The sequence below is a fragment of the Morone saxatilis genome, unplaced genomic scaffold (assembly GCF_004916995.1).
Source record: "Morone saxatilis isolate NCDOM2014 unplaced genomic scaffold, NCSU_SB_2.0 Contig17, whole genome shotgun sequence".
Taxonomy (NCBI): Eukaryota; Metazoa; Chordata; class Actinopteri; family Moronidae; genus Morone; species Morone saxatilis.
Window position 1 is genome coordinate 15,215,172 of NW_023339729.1, and position 19,530 is coordinate 15,234,701.

Genomic DNA, 19,530 nt, shown 5'->3' on the forward strand with positions numbered 1-19,530 from the left:
GGGTTAATTCTCATGTTTTTTCATTGTGCAGTGTGCTTGAGATAAGAGCTGCCCATAAACATGGCCACACCATGCCTCTGCCTCCTGATTGTTCAACAAGTCAGGAACCCCTCAATATTAATGGGAGACATTCAGTGTTGTTTGATTAAATGAACTGTAGATGCTGAATATGCAAAATGATTTTGTTTGCATTGAAAAAGTTTTGAGTTGTTCAAAGAGAACTCATGTCAAGTCTGAGAAAATCACCCTCATGATTTAATCTGGGTTATTCCACCTCAAAGACATTATTTAACAGGAAAGTGCATTATAAAATGAGGTTGTAGAGCAGAGCTGAATTTTCATGTTAAATTAGTCTGCAGATTTTTCTCAATGAAGCTATTAATTGTTTTGACTACAAAATGTCAAAAATTAGTTTAAAAATGATTACAATCTCTCACTGTTTTTGGTTGTTATTTTTAAAATTAACGATTAAAATGTCATCAAAGTTTTTCTGTTGACCAACTTTTTGGGGGCTTTTTTTTGCCTTTATTGGATATGACAGCTCAAAATAGAGAAAAACATGGGATGACGTGCAGCAAAGGGCCACAGGTTGGACCTGGGGCACCAGCTCTATCAGGTCAGTTATCAAGGCACCCCAGGATCCAGCATTTCTTCTGTTGTGAGTCCCCCATCTTTAACAAGGTGCAACACTGAATTGTCGGGGGTCCCTTCAGTTCTTTTTTAAAGAAGCTTTCCCCCTTTTTTCAAGCTGTAAATTACAATATTGTTGCAGCAGTAACATAGTAATGATTATATCTGCAGGGGTTGGAACAATGAAAGCGAACTGTAAGTCACGTGAGCTAAGGCCACAGTACAGTCTAGGTTTGCTGACTGCAGCATCATGTGGTGTACCTCTAATGTTGTAAAACTTCCATAAGGAAGTAGAACACAGTCATACTTCTTGATGCGTACAAGAAAATTTCTTGTATTGACAAAGCATGACATTATTATTTTTTGTGTTACAATATAGTATTTAATATATTATATGTAAGAATTTCTGTTTTGTTAAGGTTTTCATGCTTACATTGTGTTTTACATATTGTTATTATTGATTATTTATAATTCATTATGTATGAATTTAAGGAATATTCAAAAAGCAACAGCAAAGAAGACAATATATATACACATAGATAGATAGATAGATAGATAGTAGATAGATAGATAGATAGATAGATAGATACTTAATAAGAAAGAACACAAATTCCATTTGCAATTTCATTTGAACTTCTTTATTTAATCCAGATACTAGTACATTTCATAAATACATTAATAAATATGTTAAACACATAAGTTAAAGAACTGTAACAAACACGAGTGCCCTACAAACAAGAATAATAATAATAATAAATAGTGTTTGATACAAACAAGAGGTTGAATTCTGTTGTCATTTACAACAGTTGATTAAGAATGACATTAAGCAGTCTTCTGATATTGAAATGAGAGAAGTGTGATGACTTTATCATTTCATCAAACTCAAATACATCTTGGTAATTTTCTTTGTCTAACAGCTCAGACTCATGAAACACATCTCCGTCTGTTCAACGTCTTCTGCTGCAGAGAAAAGAAACAGAAAAGAAAAATGAATTCATGTATCAAAAGTGAACTCTTTCTCTCAATATCCAATTAAATCATGGCAGTACTGTGTTCGTACTGTATGATTGACCTGTACTTACTTGGACAGAATCTTCTGAATCACCTTCTTCACCCAGGGAGCCTCGGGGTCCAGGCAAACCTCTTGGCCTGTCTTTTTCAAAGTGGCACTACACAAAAACAGCAGGCAGTCAGAACAATTCGACAAAGTCAACATGTAACTACGACAAAATCTCAAATTATCAACACCATCGCTATCTAGATGGGATGAAGGCTTTGAAACTAGGTCTTACATGATCTCAGTCTCCTCGCAATGGGAGTTAGCAGGAATCAGCTCCACCTTCCCAATGTGGCGGCCGATGGGTTTGCTCTCTGTTTGGATACAGCGGCAGTGCAGCTCCACTCCCAGGCTTCTCAGACTCATCCCTGTTAGGAGACATATATGGTCACAATGTGCAACAGTGTGTATTGATAACTCTTTATGCATTGAGAAAAATGTGCACAGTAGTGACAGTTGCAAGTGCAACAATACTGTTACGTTCACTTATTGAAAAACAAAACCTTACCTTCACTTATAGCCACGAAGGCCAGGAGCACCACAATAGATGTGACGAAGACTTTGCTGCTCATCATTTTGCCTTTTACAAATTCTGCAACAAATAACACTAAAGGATAGGAATGTCCTTCAGAAAGCTGTCTAAAAAAGCCTGATGTACTGTGTAAAAGTAAAGAAGTTTCTTATTCTACTTCTGCTTCTTCTTTTGCTCAGTTCCTTTTCTCCTCTACTTTTCCTTTTCTTGGTTCAGCTGCTTCCTCGCTCTGCTGTTTGAATCTAGTGCTGAAGAGGAAAGTCGCTCCCTTTATAGCGCCTTGAAATGAATCACCTCCCTGGCTCAGGAAGGTTGCGCAAGCTGGGACTGTTGGCAACTAAGTGTGGGAATTTACCCTGTGAAGGATTTAACTGAAGCAGTCAAGGGGAAATATGGGTCACTGATTCAAATTATAATTTGGAAAAACACAGTGACTAAAAATCTGTAATATATTTGTTGATTTGTGACATGAATGCTTTAGATACATTCTTTGTAAGTTAGACATTGCTGATGGTACTGGATTGAACTATTTGTCACACCAAACTCACAGAGTAGCTATTGATCAACCGACAACTGATTCACTGATTGCATGCAATAAAATGAACAATTATATGCAATCTGTGAATGAGTGGCTGACGGATGTAACCCTCAGGTTTTGTCATCTTAAGTGTCACCTTCAAGGTAATTTGTTGTGTCCATTCATGAACTTTGTGTTGGCATGTATCTCACATACTCATATCACGTACATACATCTGCTACATGTTTAAATTTGCATGCACTGCCATGTTTATTAAAGTTCAATAATGGAAAGTCAGCCATCTAACTGATAAAGTCCATCTATAGATGAATACTGTGTTTTAGATCGAGACAGAGAGTGACATGCTGTCTGATATCAACATTTTATTTTCATCTCCTTTCCAGTGTACAGTGCACAAATAAATAACAAATAAATGTGAATATCACATTAAATGAGTATTTGATATAATCACAAAGGAAAACCTTTATACTTCTTTTATTAACTACATTTATCCATCATCAATCAAAAGCACATTATTACAAGATAATTATGACCCTCAGTAGTGTATTTGCTGGCTCATGCGTCTGACATTCTGACAGCAGGCGATGTGCCAAAAGTTTCATTGGGTTCAAGTCTAACACAACCGCAACAACATGCTCAGACATATTTTCTTGCAGTTATCACGTCACTCTAGCCACTTTCACAAAACAGAAGGAAGTATGGAGTAACTTCTGCACAGGGGGGCCAATCTTGTGGCTTTGTCACATGAATTCTTCAGCTATTGCCCCACTTAAACTTAATTCATGATGAATGGAAGCCTTTGGACAGGTGGCAAAATACGTCTGTACGGTATTTATTTATTGAACATCTAAATCTCAGACAGGCCAGACGGTATGACCAGTTCATATCTAGAATTATGTCCTTATCTCTTTTTTTACTGTACTGAAAGCATGTGATGAACATAATTGGAAAGTTTTTGATTTAACATTGCATCAATGTCATGGACACCAATGTATGTGGTGAGATGAGTGAAAATAGCATGACAACATGTCAGCATGATGGCATGTGACTTGCATAAGTTAGGAAACAACATAATTTTTATCTGTTGGTCTTTCCCCAAATTTACCCGAATATAAATATAAAAATATTCAAACAAAGATTCAGTATATAAAAAAATATAGCGAAGAGACAAATGTTTAGGATTCATGTATTTTATGGCATTTCATGTTTTCATGTACATATAAAGACACATCACTTTCATTCCTTCATTCCATATCTAAATTGTAGCATTTTATTTTTTGGAGCAGGGTCACAGAAATATAGAGGAAACAAGCTCGCTGAATCATAAGAGGAAGTAAGATGCAATCTTCTTTGACAGTATGATACATAGATGTTTGGATATTCCAAAACTTCCTCTTGACCTTATCTAAAACTTTCATACAAAGTACAAAACCACTTAACTGTGGTAAATATTCAACCTGAACAAAACTGAAGTGGCACTGCATCGTGATTATGGTTTACCATTTACGGTAATAGCACTTTACTTTAAAACTAAGAGGGATTACAGTAAAGATTAAAGAACATTATCTATTAGATAACTTAGCACACCCACGGTTCCCAGACAATGTACCTTACTGACTCCAGTGACTCCTGACTTTTAGGAGAGTGAAATGTCTTGACAACTATTGGAATACCTAATTGGAATAACTAATTGTAATACCTTCGGTGATAAGGGCTCTCATCAAGTCAAAGTTTAAATTTGTCCAGTACTAACTATCTACAAAACCATCAGCCTCATTGCACTTTGTGTTTAGTGCTAATTTTCACGTTAGTGTTGACAGCATGCAGAAAACACTGACAATATTATCAATATCAGCAGCACTACCTACCCTAGCACAAGTGGGCTTAAAGTCAAGTGCAAAGAAATGGAGCAGTGCCTGAAGAAGACTTCTTTGCGACTGCTCTAGCACTGGCTTTGGACTGACTAATTCAAAGCTGTGTCACATATTGCCTTCATGCTAAATTACTGCTGTATATATATATTTTTTTTGTCCAGAAAAATTATTAATTTTTACAATACGCCACTACCTCCTACTGTAACCTGTGCAATATTCTATTTAAATCACATCTGTATAAAAAAACACTGCATATAGTGTACATACAGCCCTAATTCTATTTTTTTATTCTTTATTTCTTGTATTGTATTTTTGTATTTTGTTATTAAATGTGTATTTAATGTTTTTCCTATCTGCTGTGTTCTATCTGGAGCTGCTGTAACAAGGGAATGTCCCCAGTGTGGGATCAATTAAGTCTATCTTATCTATCTTATCATTAGCATGAGGGGCAGTGGCTTCTGGGGCTCCAGCCTCAATTCTTTTTTTCAAAAGCCTAATCTTTTAGGCCTGTCAAATATCTTCAACATTGTGTCATTTCCCCTAAGTCTCTCTCTAGAGCAAAAGTCCTCTTACTGGTTATTACAGATTATGGAATGGATTCACATGTGGCAGATTTGTAAGCTAAACATTCATCCTGTGAATTCCTACCATACCTATGTCATGTAAATCAAAAATCCAACAATTTTTTGTCTCTTTTTATGTGGGAGGAGTCAAAATTAGTCATCCTCAACATGTATCTTCTGGTTTCAGAATGATAAAGACAAATTGGTATAAGTTAGCATAACATTGCAAAACCATTAAGGTATTGCATAGCACTCCATAGCATGACATATATAGAAGAGTATTGTGTGGTATAGTGCAGATTTAGAGAAAGGTTGCTCTGTCTTGAATGGCATTTAGCCTTACTCATTCACTATCACTGTCTTATCTTAAGGTGTGTTTACAAACCAAACAGGCACATGCACCTTAACAATACACACTGATACCACATACAAAGGACTTGAGAATAACAACAGGAGCTGGGAAAACCAGGAATGAATCATGAACTAGTCAGCACCCAATCTTTTGTTTGAGAGTTCGGCTGCTTGAGCTTTACAAGCTCTACACTGTCATATAACAATTTGTTTCAGTTATACTGGTTGGACTGTGGTTATTATTTATGATATACAATATGAGGAAGTGAGAGTCTGAAACCGACACTAAGCCAGCCTCTGGAGACTACCGGAAATGACAGGGAGGATAGACAAATAGCCAGAAGGAGGGTTTGAAGACTGACTACTTTTTCCCCTCACACAAAACTTTGAGTTGGGGTATCTATCTGCAGTTAACATTCCACATGTGTTTAACCGCCTCCCTCTGACGTTAAGCATCATGCTGGGACAAGCTGGCTGGTTTGTCATAACCACTGACAACTACAGCTGCAGATGTATTCTTTCATGCACTGTGCATAGTTAGACTTCAGCTTTAGTTTTACACAGCACATATAAACATTGAAATTAATAAGTCACAACTGTCTTATTCTTGTTCTTTGACAGGATTTTACCCATTGCATTTATACCCAGAAATATTTTTTTCTCTTTCTGCAAACTCCTGTGATTTGTTTGAGGGAGGATATAAGTGAATCTGCTCAGTTGTGTTGCAAGGCTTTTTGAGGTTATAAATCAAACAGCATATTTCAAGATGCCTAAAAACAACAGGACAGAGATGGTAAAGATAAATACACATTTAATTTTGGCACAGAGAAAAGTGAATCATGAATCCTAGAACCCTTCACCAGAAAATTCTTTCCCCAGAAAATTAAATGTTTAAAAATATCCCCCAGGGTTGCTAACTATACCTCTACTACAGTGGAATAAGTAATCAAAAAATAATTCAACAAACAAATGAATCATGAAGAAAATTACTTAGAATAGAGCAGTAGTAAATACATTTTAGTCCAAAAACTCTTTGTGAGAATTCCTTGGAATAAAAGAGGGAGGGACAGATGAGAAGAGTGGTTAACAAAGTGGACTTGCATCATATTTTGCAACAGTGGAAGGAAGCACAAAGCTCTATATGGTTGTCTGCAGACACTCATAACACCAGTCCTAAAGATTACTAAATCCCAGACTCAAGCTTCAGAGCAGATATGTCTTTCATCACTATTGTGGCGCTCATGGTTTTCTTGACTATTCCTGAAGGTAAGTATAATCTGTTAATTACATGTGTTTGTCTTGGCAATATTCATTTAAGGACTTACTCTGTTAGTAATGCCAGCATGCATGCATTCTATGATTTGTGTCAAGTGCCTGTTTGTGGTCTGCACTATGCTTATACCTTGCTTCTGCCCAGATATTGATATCTTTCTCTGATCTGTTACTACCTCAGTTTTCAGTAGTAATCAAGAAGTGATTCGATGTCGATGCATCACCACGGAGAAAAGGCGCATTGGCCGTTTCATAGGACAGGTTGAGGTGAACCCTGCCACCTCCCACTGCAACGATATTGAGATAATGTAAGCCCTGGGTGCAAAGCTCAACAGTTGTTCTTGTAATTTGTACTCACAAAACACTTACTGGATATGTTGCTGTGACTAATGTCTCGGACCTGTCTTTGATCCTGCAGTGCCACTCTTAAATCGAATGGGGAAAAGATTTGTCTGGACCCCAATGCTCCTTGGGTCAAAAGGGTGCTTGAGAAGAAATTGGTTGTGTAAGTTCATCTTCACTGTATTTTTGTGAATGTCTGAATAGATTAACATGAGAACAGATTCTATCTGAAGAAGATTTTGAATTCTTCATGTTCTCTGCTCTTGCTATTTTACGACAGTCGTATAAACATTTATTGGTTGTGTTTATAGAAAAGTATGTTTGCATGTAACTTTCCAGGAAATGGGTTTACCATTAGTCATTAACTGACTGAATGAATGTGGCTAACCTGTTGTTTAAACTAGAGACAGAAGCTTCCAGTCACTACTAGAATGGTCTCAGTCTAACTCATAAACATTTACTAAATGTAATGTACTAAATTGGATAAACAGCTAATTTGAAATCACATTCCACTTCAAGCCACAGTGTTTAATTTCAAAGTTGTTAATATTTCCTGTATTGAATTCATTTCATTGCGAGCAAACAGTCATCTATTCATCTATTCCATATTCAATAAAAAAAATTTGTGTAAGTGAAGTAAGATTACCCATGCAATAACATATGTACATTTTATCTTTGTAGGCAGGCACCTTGAAGAATAAACCTTCACAGATTTGGCTCAGATGGAAAGAAGGACCTTTTAGAGAATCATATATTCATCACCACTGATTCAAAGTTCAAAGTGGAAGCGTGGACTGCACTGATGGAGCAAAAACAGCTCAATTTGCGTGATGAGAAAGATTTGTGTGGCAGCTGGCGAAACTAGAAAAGGTTGAGCTTAAATTGTATACTGTATAATTGTATAATTGTATACCCAGCTTTTACATTTTCTTACCTTTTTGTGAACTATATGTACACCTAATATGTCTGCTTACATAAGAAGAGTTTTTTTTGTATGAAGTTAAAATACTTACATCTAAAATGTGCAGCAGGATATATAATGGAAATCTGTGATGAAATGCACAATAAAAATAATCAAAGTCATGTGTACACCTTTCTTAAAAAACATACATACACTTTTATCTAAAATATTGAGCTTGTGAATAAAATGTGACATTATAAACCAGAAATCTGTTAATCTCTCTCTGTGTCCTTTTCATTTCTTTTTTCACTGTAATTTCTCATTTCCTCATAGCGTATAGGGAGGATGAAGCAACAGAAGTCATTGTTTAAAGATAGATTTAATCAAAATACTTAAATATACTAAAGAAGTAATAAAGAGAACAGCTGGAATAATAATAATAATAATAAATATAACATAATACAGTCCATTAATGTGCAGTAGTGTCACATTTTTCTATCTTTCAATGTAATATGCTCCAGCTAGTCTCTTTTGTGTAAACCACATAATAATGATTAACCATAATGATGAAAACATGGATGTAAATGCCATCCAAACATTTAATTTGACATTGCCATTAACGTGAAACATGACATTTTCATATTGGACTCCACATTAATCACACAGAGAGGTTGGAAAATATATTTGTCTCTTGAAACGACATACAAAGTAACTTGCCAAATGCTGTTTTCAGATAAAACATTTTTTTTTTTTTTTAAAAGGTCTGTATGGAAAAAAACTATCCCACTAAACACTGCTGTGTCCCTTCACTTCATCCCTGCATCATAGAGACATAAATATTGTGTCATTGATTATCCTCTCCACTCTCTTCTGATAAACATTCCCAGTTTTTGGGAGGTTTGTTATGGACAAAAAACATGCTATGTTTGCTGAGAAAAGGATTTTGACAACATTTCAAACAGTGTTTCTTGTGTCTTGAAGGAAAGTATGCCTACAGGATGAGATTACATTCTCAGTGAAAGGACATCGCCACCTCCTGGACAAAGGTGCACACCATCAGGACTACAATCACTGATCCTTTTGTTAAACTGCACCCCTTCACTGGCTTCACACAGCTGTACCTAATCACTAAAAGTGCAATCCAAAAAAAAATCTTTCTGTCCCTTGCCCAAGGCAAACTCGATCAGTGCTGTTGATTCTGGCAAAGGCTACTCAGCAAATGTTAGCGTCATCTGCAGATTCTAGAGAAACTCAGCCGAATTTGGCAATTATTTATTGTTATTAAAAGGGCAGAGAGGGAATAGAGGGAATCAGTCAAACCATTGATGCTGTGTGGTCTAAGCGTGACAGTGCTTTAACTCGGACTAGGAGCATCTCCATTTTTAGAAATTCATTTGTGCATCCGAGCACTGTATGAACTTTATCCTTATTATTAATTCTTAATTATTAATTGTCAGAATTTCCAATGGTACCAAATAAAAGAGGTAATTTTAAAGTTGCTACCTTCTCCTGCAGCCGTGGGATATTACCTCATTAACATATCAGTTATTTACTAATATAGAGGTTGTTGTTTTGTAAATGTTATGTGCATTGCTCACCTGTGCATTATGAAGATTTACCTTCAGATAATACCATAAACCTGTATGTCACAAACCAATCCTATTATAGACAGACAGAGAGTTTTTTTTGTTTTGTTTTTTGGTGTTGACAGAAGAGAATAGTTTGTAAAGTAAAGATCAAATCACCTGGTGAAATACATGTCACAACATCATCCTACTTTCCCAGCCCAAGCTCTCCAGCCACTCCCACCTGTCCTACAGTAACCTAGTGTTCCCACCATTCACACACCCTATTGCACATCCATTCCCCAATATCCCCTTACTATCTTCCTAACCAGTCAACCCCCTCGATTTCCTAACAGTCTTTTTCTCTGCTTGCCAGTTTTTTCTTGTTAAGAACTGCAGCCTGTTTGTTTTGTCTTGGACCCTTGCCCGTCTGCCTTTACTCCTTTTCGATATGTTCGCCTGTTTTTTTCTTGCCTGTCTGCTTCTGGCTCTTGCACTAGTAAACTGGTGTTGATCACCAAATGAACTATACTGTGGTCCCTTTGTGCTGTGGGGCAGCTGAATTAAAACGGAACCTATTGGCTCTTTAAGCACGTCAAAAGAGGAACAGATGATGATTTATGTCCCCTTGTTATCGTGCTATGACATGTACCATTGTTATATATTTATTTAAAGGGAAATAATATGTAAATTAAAAAAAAATAATAAAGTATATTAAAAACATAAAGTTGTTTAAAAATGTATTTGTGTATATTGTATAAAGAAAGTAATAACCCTGAGTGGAACTGTAACTTATATTGTTATAATGCAATGAAAGCACGTTTACCAATAGGCTACTGTAAGGTATGTAATATCAGATAAGATGTTCTTTTATTGATCCCCCTTAGGAGAAATTCAAAATTGACACAGCAGCACAGGGCAATGTAGTGCAAAAGTATAGAAGTGGAGGTAAAACAAGATATTACAAAACATAATAAAAAATATAAGACTATAAATGATATATACACACTATGCAATATTCAGGTAAGAATGGTGTGCAAATATTTGAGCAACTTGACAAAAACTAAACTGTACATGTAGAAATTAAATATAAATAATCATCATGGGACATCTTACAGTATATAGTTTATTATCTCCCATTGTTGGCTAATAATTATTTGACACCGCAGTGTGACACAACAACATTTTCCTCCAAACTGAGGCTTTACCTGATCATAAGACAACAAAAGAATGGGGGGCAATGAGTCCCAAATGTTTGAGTATTGTGGAAAAGGCACCGTACTTCATCAGGGTGTGACCTGGAGACAAGAGATGTGAGGGGCGACATGCGGTTGGACTGAACCACATTATTAATTAAGTTACATTGGATTTGAACTGGTTAACAACAATGTTAACAGCGGTCCGCTTCCACAAGGTTAACGCCCACTCATGGGAAGCGGAAGACGGACCAGCTCTCTGTTTGTTTCGTGGTCTCTTGCCGTAAACTGGAAGCAATTGAACTCCATTTCGATGGCACATCTGCCATGGATTGTTATGAACTCTGGAAGCAGTGAGGGAAAAGTCGCTATCGCAGACATGTAAGGCCCGAAAAACAGATCGATAGATAGCTCTTCTCTGAACATCGAAACCCGATGTGTTCATTCATCTAACTATGGCAGTTTGGTAAAAAGGTAAGGCTTTTATTTATTTATTTTTCTGACGGATACGATGCTCCCGTGTGTCTGGTGATGTAAGCCTAACGTTAGTTCGTGCGCAATTGACGGTTAACGGTTGCTAACCGCCATTAGAACACTTTAAACGTAACGGTGCAGGCTCGCGAGGAGATATTAAGTGAGGTGAACTTTAAAAACGCGTAACGACGTTCCAGAATTCACGGCGTCATCTCTGTTGTTGTTGTCGTTGTTGTTGTTGTTGTTGTTGTGTAACGGTTGGCGCTAGCGGGTTTCCTGTCGCCTTAACTGCGCCTGCGTGTGACCGACTGTTTCCAGGTGCCCCTCCCGTCGCGGTGCTCCCCAGCCGGCGTCTCTGCTGCCATGGAGGTGGGCAGCCTCCCCGTGGAGCTGTGGAGGGTTATTCTGGCCTACCTCCCTCTCCCTGACCTGGGCCGCTGCTGCCAGGTGTGCCGTGCCTGGCGGGAGCTCGTCCTCTCTCTTGATAACACCCGCTGGAGACAACTGTGCCTAGGCTGCCCCGAGTGCCGACATCCCAACTGGCCCAGTCAGCCCCATGTGGAGCCCCCATCCTGGAGAGAGGCCCTTAAGCAGCATGCCCTGGCCACCCGCACCTGGACTCAAAATGGCCCGGAGCTCCAGTCCTCCGCCTGCCTCCTCTTTTTCCGTCGGAGAAAAGACCGCAGGGTTTGGCATGTGGGGCCCGGGTGCGAGTTTGAGACCCTTCGCGGGGTCCTCGGGGTGGTGGGGCCATATGACCGTGTGGTTCTCCATCCGGGGGTATATGAGGAGCAGGCTGAAGTGGCGCTGAAGGTGCCTGTGGAGCTGGTTGGGCTGGGCCGGTTGGGTGAGGTGGCCCTCCTGGTGTGTATGGAGCAGCAGTGCCCCACTGCCAGGCTGTGTAATCTGGTGTTCATGCCACCCTGGTTCTCCACTGTGGTCTATAAGGTAAAGAAGAAAGTCAAAATGGTTTCTTTGTACAGCAGCGTCTCATTACACTCTATCATATCTTTATAAAATCAGGTCTAATTACACTTATTCTCAGGTCACAATTATACTGAATCTGTTTGACCCAGTCACCTTTATCTGCTTCCTTTGCTCTAGACATCATGGGGTCACGTCCAGCTGGATAACTGCAACTTCGAGGGGGCTCAGTTGCAAGTCCGCGGCCCGGGAACCTGCCAGGCTCGTTTCTGCTCCTTCTCACAAGGCAGCTCTGCCCACTTGCTGGGTGTTGTACTCAGTTTATTGGACAGCTGTGACTTCTCTGGAAGTGACACAGCCTCCGTGACTGTTGAAGGTCCTCCAGTTTCAGAAAGGAACTGGGCTTGTAAACACTTGGCTGCCCTGGCCAGGACGTTCCCTTCATGTGGCGTATCTGGGAACAACAACAGCCCTCCCAGAGGCCGTCTGGCTGGCTCCACTGGCGGGCATCAACCTCCAGGTGCTAATGTCAAAAAGGAGCATGTGAGCATAGAAGACTGGCAGAGGAGGACCGGGGTAGATGCAGTGTGTCAGGGCACCGTGATTGAAGACTGCTGGAGCGACGGCGACCACAGCGAGGGAGAAGAGGAGAACCAAGATGGAGGAGGAACCAACAACACCAAAAACCAATTCACATCGGATTACAAAATCCCATGTGACCATCATGGTCTATCCCATTTGCTCAAGGCCCGGCCCGATGGCTCTCTGCCGTTCGCCTCCTCCCCGGATCCCCCATCCGTGACCCCTGAACCCCACACCTTTCAGCAAGAACTAGACCGGGATCCAGAGGCTCAGATGTTGGCAGCATCCACCCTCGGCTGTATCCTCAGACGCTGCCTCTTCAGGGAAGGGAAGGGCGGCGTGCATTTATCCAATTACGGACAAGCTCGGCTGGAGGGGAATGTTTTCCGTGGGCTCAACTATGCTGTCCGCTGCATCCAGAACTCCACAGTAAATAAGATCAGATTAACATTTATTTAGACATTTCAATTGCATATGTTCAGTGACTTTAACAGGCAGCGTTACGTACCGTTTGAGTCATGTATTAAGTAGCTCAGATCATGAGTAATTAAGCAGCGGTTTCCTGTTCAAAGTGTTACTTGAGCTCCCTCTCCTTCTCTTTCCCCTCCTTCAGATAGTAATGCTGAGAAACGAGGTGTGTGAGTGCCGTGCCTCAGGTGTGTTCCTGCGCCTCTCTGCTCAGGGCCTCATCGCAGAAAACAACATCCACTCGAATGGGGAGGCGGGGCTGGACATCCGAAAAGGGGCTAACCCCATCATCGTGGTAATTACTGCCTCACGGCCTGTTGAAGTCGGATTCTTTAATGGAAGAAACAAACAATACCCACGTTTGACAAAATAATTTTAACACAACCTCAACTTTCTAGCTTTATTCCAGAGCTTCCAACAGCGTATCATTCACAGTGCTGTGAACGAGAGCTCACCTTGCACCCTTGCCCTTTACATTTTATCAGTAACTTCAGAGCCTGTAGGCTGTCAAATAATGACGCGAAGAAGCTGTTTTGTGCAAATAAAGAGGTGTCCATAAGAAAAACGGATCCTGTGTGTATGAAATAATGGTCGACCAGTATCGGATTTTCTTCGGTTGATGCCTTTATCTGGAGAGCTGGGCTGCCTCTGTCAAAACCAAGAAAATCAATGTAGAATTCTGTTCTATAGGAAACTCAGGCATATGTGTACACCAGGATGCTTGAAAGTTATAGTACAACATCGTTCCACAGCCACACTGACAAGGCTGCCTGCAGATGTGTCTGAACCGACATGTTTTATGTGTTGGCCGTGTGAGCACAGACATCGGCCGATAAAACAGTAAAAGTGATGCACAGAAGTTCACATTAGATTAAATCGTAACTCCGTTTTTTTTCCCTCTGATTCTGTCTTTCATTCCACAGTGCAACAAAATACACAGTGGTCTGCGTTCAGGGGTGGTTGTCCTTGGCAATGGGAAAGGTTCAATTCGGAGCAACCAGATCTTTAACAACAAGGAAGCGGGCGTGTATATTCTCTTCAGCGGGAATCCTGTGGTCAGGTAGGTGGGACTCAACAAACATCTTACTTTCCCAGGAATGTGTAGTTCTTGCTTTTCCCATTGTTTGGATCTCATTCATTGTGTTTACACGGCACCCAGAGGGATTTTGAGTTCTTTGTAGTACTCTCAGTAGGGTTTGGCCTTTTTCACAGCAGATAATTTGTTGTGTTTGCCAGTAAGCCATGACATAGAGCCAGCATATGCAATAGCAGGACGCTGAGACCGAAAAAGCCAATTTTCTTATTTACATCTGTGCTTTTTCCACTGAGATATGTCAACATGTTGTTTGTGAAAAGGCCTGTGGCAAGATGATTTTCATTACCAAAATCAGGTCCGTCTGTCAGGGACTCTTGTAAACATGTGCAACGTTGGAGTTCAGTACAATAAAAAGAAAAACATGTTCTGTGGTTCCGTTCTGTTCTGTGTTAGCAACCATTCATGCAAATTTCCATACAACCCTTGAAACCCCCTTTAGATGGAAAACTGTTGGTGTGTGGCTTGATAATTTATAATAATTGCCATGACTGCTGCAGTGCAGTGGCATTTTACAGTGAAACTATGGTGTAAGCAGTGTTGCATAATGTTGTAAGATGCAATGCTAGGGGTGCAGTTTGTAACATACGTAAGTCCAGCCCCACGTTTCTGCATAGGTTACTATATATACTTGGTCAATATTTATACTCATATTCTGTCCTTTTAGTGGGAATCACATCTTCCAGGGCCAGGCAGCCGGGATAGCTATAAACGAGAACGGCAGAGGGATTATAACAGGTGTGTAAGTGGATCTGTCCTACTGTGCCACTTAAAATGATGATTTGTGGTTCCGAACCCTGATTTGTTCTCACATAAATACATTTTAATTCTAGAGAATGTGATCAAAGAGAACCAGTGGGGGGGCGTGGACATTCGCAGAGGAGGTGACCCCATCTTGAAGAACAACTACATCTGTTATGGCTACTCAGATGGCGTCGTGGTGGGGGAGAGAGGTCGCGGGCTTATTGAGGGAAACCATGTCTATTGTATGTCATTTCAGCCTGCTAACACCAATGTCATACACTTACCTTGACATAACCGCTCATCTTTGATCTTGTCTTCACCGACCATAGCACGGATGTTTAATTCCTCCTCTTCCTCTCGTTTCTTCAGGTAACAAAGGCTGTGGTGTGTGGGTTATGTCGTCCAGCCTCCCGCAGCTTCTGGGAAACTACATCACCCATAACTGTATGTATGGGCTGGCGGTGTTCTGCAGGAAGGACCCAGAGAACATTGAGGCCAGGGATGGGAACTGGCCGGGGCAAGAAGGGATTGGGGGAGAAGGTGGCAGCGGGGAAAGGAGGGGGGTAGAAGCAGAAGGGAGAGAAGGGCAGGAGAACTTGAATGAGGAGGGGGAGCTGTTTGCATGGGAGAGCGATCTGGACAGTGAGGATGAGCGCCACTCTTCCCGCCGTTCCATCAGTGTGGCCCTGGTGGAGAGCAACTGCATGAACTACAATGGCGGTAATAAATAGACCTGTTGAGTAGTGTCAAGTGTCAAAGTCACTCACTTCTCGTCTCTAATGTTCTCTCCATCGTTCCCTTTCTGCAGCAGTCGGTCTGTACGTGAAAAGCAGTGAGCCCCTGAATGTTTTCGCCAACCTCGTAAACGGCAATCGTGGCACTGGCGTCGCTGTGCTGCAGAGCAGTCAGCTGACCCGACTGGTTACAAACTGCATTCTTGAAAACGGTCGAGGTGGTGTTACGGTGGAGAAGGACTGCCGAGTGGAGCTTCGTGGCAACGGAATTTATAAAAACAGTGGGCACGGTGTCGGTTTCAGTGGCAACGGGCAGATTGTGGAGAATGATGTGTTTGGGAACCGTGGATATGGCATCCAAATCTCTGGCGGTGCTGACATCAAGGTGAGGTGGCCTGAGGGATGTCTACTTTTACAGCACTGTACTTTATGAAATATTTACACATCACTTCTGAGCTTTTCTGTGGTTTTATCGTTTTTATCTTTAGGTTTTGCGCAACCGTGTCCAACCAGCGCAGGGCTGTGGAATCGCTGTGCTAGGGCCAGTAAAAGGTGTTGTCCATGACAATCTCCTGTTCCAGGGCCACCCAGGAAACAAAAAAACACTGCTACATATGGATCCTGGCAATGAGAGCTGTGTGTTGCGCAACAACAGTGTTCTAAGGCATAATAACAGGTAACTAGGCAACCAACAGAAAGTGCCAGAGATTCAGAGACCAACAGAGGCTTTACTGTCTGTGCTCTTTCTCCCTTTCCTTCTGCTGTCCACACACGTAAAGCAGCAATAATCACATTACAACAATGTGTCAAATGAATGAGTGTGAAAGAGGTCGCCTATAGAGATGAACTTGTAGATAATCATCTCTAAATTATACCTGAATCTACAGCTCTGCTAGGCTTTACAGAGGCTTTAAAGAGAGTTTCAGCTCAGTGTTTAGATGTCCAGCCCACAACTTTACTATTTTGGTTCGCTCTCACTGATCTCATAGCATCCTTTTCAGCCACAGAAAGGCAGTTGTTTTCTGTATCTGAACATAGTGTAGCATTGAGCATTTAAGGAGCCAGATATTTGCTTTAAGACTTCTGTCAGAGATCTGTCATCTTAAAATGTGATATGTCAGTCCTGAGGTTACATCTTGTTAGCCAAATCAGTTATTGCAGGTAACATCTGCACGGATTCATTTTTATCTCTTTGAATTTTGTAGCTGTACATCTGCTCCTCCCTGGGTTTTGGAAAACCCTCCACCTCGTCCACTGGCCAGCTCCCCCTCTGGCCTCTCCTCATCCCAATATCCTTCCCGACTTGGAATTTCTATGACGACCAGGATCAGCGCCACAGTAGAAAGCGGTTGCCACAGCGGCAGCATGTTCTGCTCCATCCTGTGAATCCTGCCGAACACTCCGGAAACCAATATGAATGACTTTCCGGAAATGTCAACATCTGGTCACTTTGTACATCATACATGTGGAGCACTGACCTTCCAAAATGATGCCCTCCCGATGAGTAACTGTCCAGGAAGCAAGAGGCTGCTCCGAGTATAACCACTAAAAGGGGCCATCCACCTTCCAGTGCATTAGGGTGGCACAACATTTTGTAAATTTGAAATCAGACTTTGTAGGTTTATGATAAAATTCCAATGCGCTCGTCAAATGTTGACTAATGAAGTGAAGCACATTAACTCATCGTCTTAAACAACCATTTCCATACTGAAGCTTTAACTTAATCATGTCCTTTTACTTGCATATTCATGTACAGAACTGCTGTAGACTTTGTTTTTGTCAGTTTGCTTCTGAGACTCACTGGTTAGGAAGTGCACATTTATAAAATCCTAGCAGGAGCCAGAGGTGTCAGAGATGCCAGCTTCAACCATGCTACAAAGTAAAGCTGTGCCTTGTTTGACTTTTTAAAATCAATCAACGATTGTAGCTAGGGGAGGTGTTGTCATAGTGTGAGGTGTATATGCAAAAAAAACAAAGCCAAACTTAAGCTTCTGCCTCTTGCAGAGAGCTGCTGTTTCCCGGTGAGTCTGTGTTTTTGGTATCTTGCCCTGATTGTTGTTTGAGAACATGATGCACTTCAGCTTTCTTTGACTTTGTGAAATTCAGCGAGAGAGGACAAGTTATCATTTAAGATACTATCAACACGCTGCACAGTGACACAACCACAGACTCACCCGGTAATAGCCAGCTATAGAAGGAAAAATGTTCAGTGTGCAATATGTGCTGTCTACAAATGTGCCTATACGTCTAACTTATTGTGTTCTTTATTTTTTGGACCGTCTAAGCTAAGATGTTTTCTGTCATCTAGAATTTGTTACAGCTCATTACTCTGCTTTTTTTGTATCTTGCACAGTACGCATTAAGGAACAACATGTACAACTCAAAGTTCTCCACTTTATTTGTCTACAAAATACATTATTAAACTGTTCTTGTTTGTGAGATTTCTGTATCCGATTCTTGTCTTTTCTTATCTCGATCTTCAGTGCATTTTCTTGCGTTTCCGTCTCTCCGTGAACTGATCGTATTTTACCAGAGGTAGAACAAGGGAGGCGTGCCTGTGTTCATCTCGCAGGCCATCCTCGTTAGACTTCCCCCGGGCTGGTTTTATTAGGGTCAGTCCCATTGACTTTGCTACTTCAGTCATCCTATAGAAAGACACACAAAAAAAGTTACTGTAAATACTGAAAGAGGTCTAATACACCTTATATTGACAGTGTTTTATGTGGTGTGATAATGAGTAATACACAACATTAAGAGAACTGCCACTGGAATCTGATGTTTAATGATTATCATCAAAAAGTAATTCACATCAATGCATCCAACTCAGTTGACACCATTGACCTTAATTATATGTTGTAACATTATTGTTCTTTAATTTCCAGTGTGTAACATTTAGGAGGATCTATTAGTAGAAATAGAATATAATAGTCATTGGTATGTTTTTATTAGAGTATAATCACCTGAATAAAAGAACTTCACCCATGAATGCCACTGAGTCTGACACACTGGTCTTTAAAAATCCCCTTAATGTCAATACTAAAGTTTATATATACAAATGCAGACTCAGTCTTTTTTTTTTTATTTACCTGGCCTCACTAATTCCCAAGTCACGATGAAGTAATGTAAGATCAGCGGTCATGTGACCCACGTGCAGCAGCAGGGCCAGAGAGTAGGCTGCTAATTTTGCACGCATTGATGAAGACACCATGTTCTGGACCCTGAAAAGAAAAGTTGAGGTGAAAAAGTGACATTTATATCTGTATGTATGCAAGACTGAGTAGCTAAACCAGCCAGACAAAGGGCGACAACAAATACATTAATAAGACCTATAACATAGATCTGGGTGTGGAAAGTGGTGCCAAATACTACAAGAGAGATTACAGCAATTTAGTTCATGGAACGCTGAAATTTGGCAGGGAAAGTGAAAAGTGATTTCCATGTATTATAACAGCTGCAAATGCAATCCAACCAAATCAAATCACAGACATGTCCCAGTGGTCATGAAATGCATGCATTCACCAAGCGAAAAGCAAATGCAGCCAATGCAGACATTTTACAAGATGACTTGAAACTTGCATAACCATCGCACCTGCCATTGTTGAAAGTCTCCACAGTGAATGTTCTCAACAGTTTGCTCTGAATAATACGAGGACAGCCTTCTTCCTGCCCAACTGGATACAAAAAAAAACA

The 19,530-nt window shown here is 40.5% G+C and overlaps 4 protein-coding genes across 6 annotated transcripts in view; 2 read left to right on the plus strand and 2 right to left on the minus strand.

Annotated features, from left to right (window-relative positions):
• Positions 1 to 1,252: 1,252 nt before the first annotated feature.
• On the minus strand, positions 1,253 to 2,504 carry LOC118327560 (interleukin-8-like). The gene is made up of 4 exons (XM_035660972.1): positions 2,196 to 2,504; positions 1,923 to 2,055; positions 1,713 to 1,799; positions 1,253 to 1,590 (listed from the first exon to the last, which is right to left on the minus strand). The coding sequence occupies exons 1-4, from the start codon at positions 2,260 to 2,262 to the stop codon at positions 1,578 to 1,580; spliced, it is 300 nt and encodes a 99-aa protein (XP_035516865.1). The 5' UTR covers positions 2,263 to 2,504; the 3' UTR covers positions 1,253 to 1,577.
• A 4,106-nt stretch (positions 2,505 to 6,610) lies between these two features.
• Positions 6,611 to 8,328, plus strand: LOC118327561 (C-X-C motif chemokine 6-like). Its single transcript, XM_035660973.1, has 4 exons — positions 6,611 to 6,811; positions 6,999 to 7,125; positions 7,236 to 7,322; positions 7,841 to 8,328. The coding sequence occupies exons 1-4, from the start codon at positions 6,760 to 6,762 to the stop codon at positions 7,851 to 7,853; spliced, it is 279 nt and encodes a 92-aa protein (XP_035516866.1). The 5' UTR covers positions 6,611 to 6,759; the 3' UTR covers positions 7,854 to 8,328.
• A 2,610-nt stretch (positions 8,329 to 10,938) lies between these two features.
• On the plus strand, positions 10,939 to 18,281 carry fbxo10 (F-box protein 10). Of its 3 annotated transcripts, none has more exons than XM_035660060.1 (11): positions 10,939 to 11,295; positions 11,614 to 12,243; positions 12,400 to 13,230; positions 13,415 to 13,564; positions 14,193 to 14,329; positions 15,030 to 15,100; positions 15,196 to 15,348; positions 15,476 to 15,823; positions 15,915 to 16,225; positions 16,329 to 16,516; positions 17,046 to 18,281. In XM_035660060.1, the coding sequence occupies exons 2-11, from the start codon at positions 11,659 to 11,661 to the stop codon at positions 17,224 to 17,226; spliced, it is 2,955 nt and encodes a 984-aa protein (XP_035515953.1). In that variant the 5' UTR covers positions 10,939 to 11,295; positions 11,614 to 11,658; the 3' UTR covers positions 17,227 to 18,281. The 3 variants fall into 3 exon arrangements, with proteins under 3 accessions (XP_035515953.1, XP_035515952.1, XP_035515951.1); XM_035660059.1 differs by having other exon boundaries at positions 10,942 to 11,295; positions 11,564 to 12,243; positions 15,476 to 15,826; XM_035660058.1 differs by having other exon boundaries at positions 10,943 to 11,295; positions 15,476 to 15,826.
• Positions 18,217 to 19,530, minus strand: part of polr1e (RNA polymerase I subunit E) — a 3,862-nt gene continuing 2,548 nt past the window's right edge. The window contains exons 10-12 of the mRNA XM_035660061.1: positions 19,430 to 19,511; positions 18,927 to 19,058; positions 18,217 to 18,485 (exon numbers count right to left, since the gene is read on the minus strand). Of these exons, the coding sequence (XP_035515954.1) occupies positions 18,320 to 18,485; positions 18,927 to 19,058; positions 19,430 to 19,511 (380 nt within the window). The 3' untranslated portion in view covers positions 18,217 to 18,319. The remainder of the gene's footprint in view (positions 18,486 to 18,926; positions 19,059 to 19,429; positions 19,512 to 19,530) is intronic.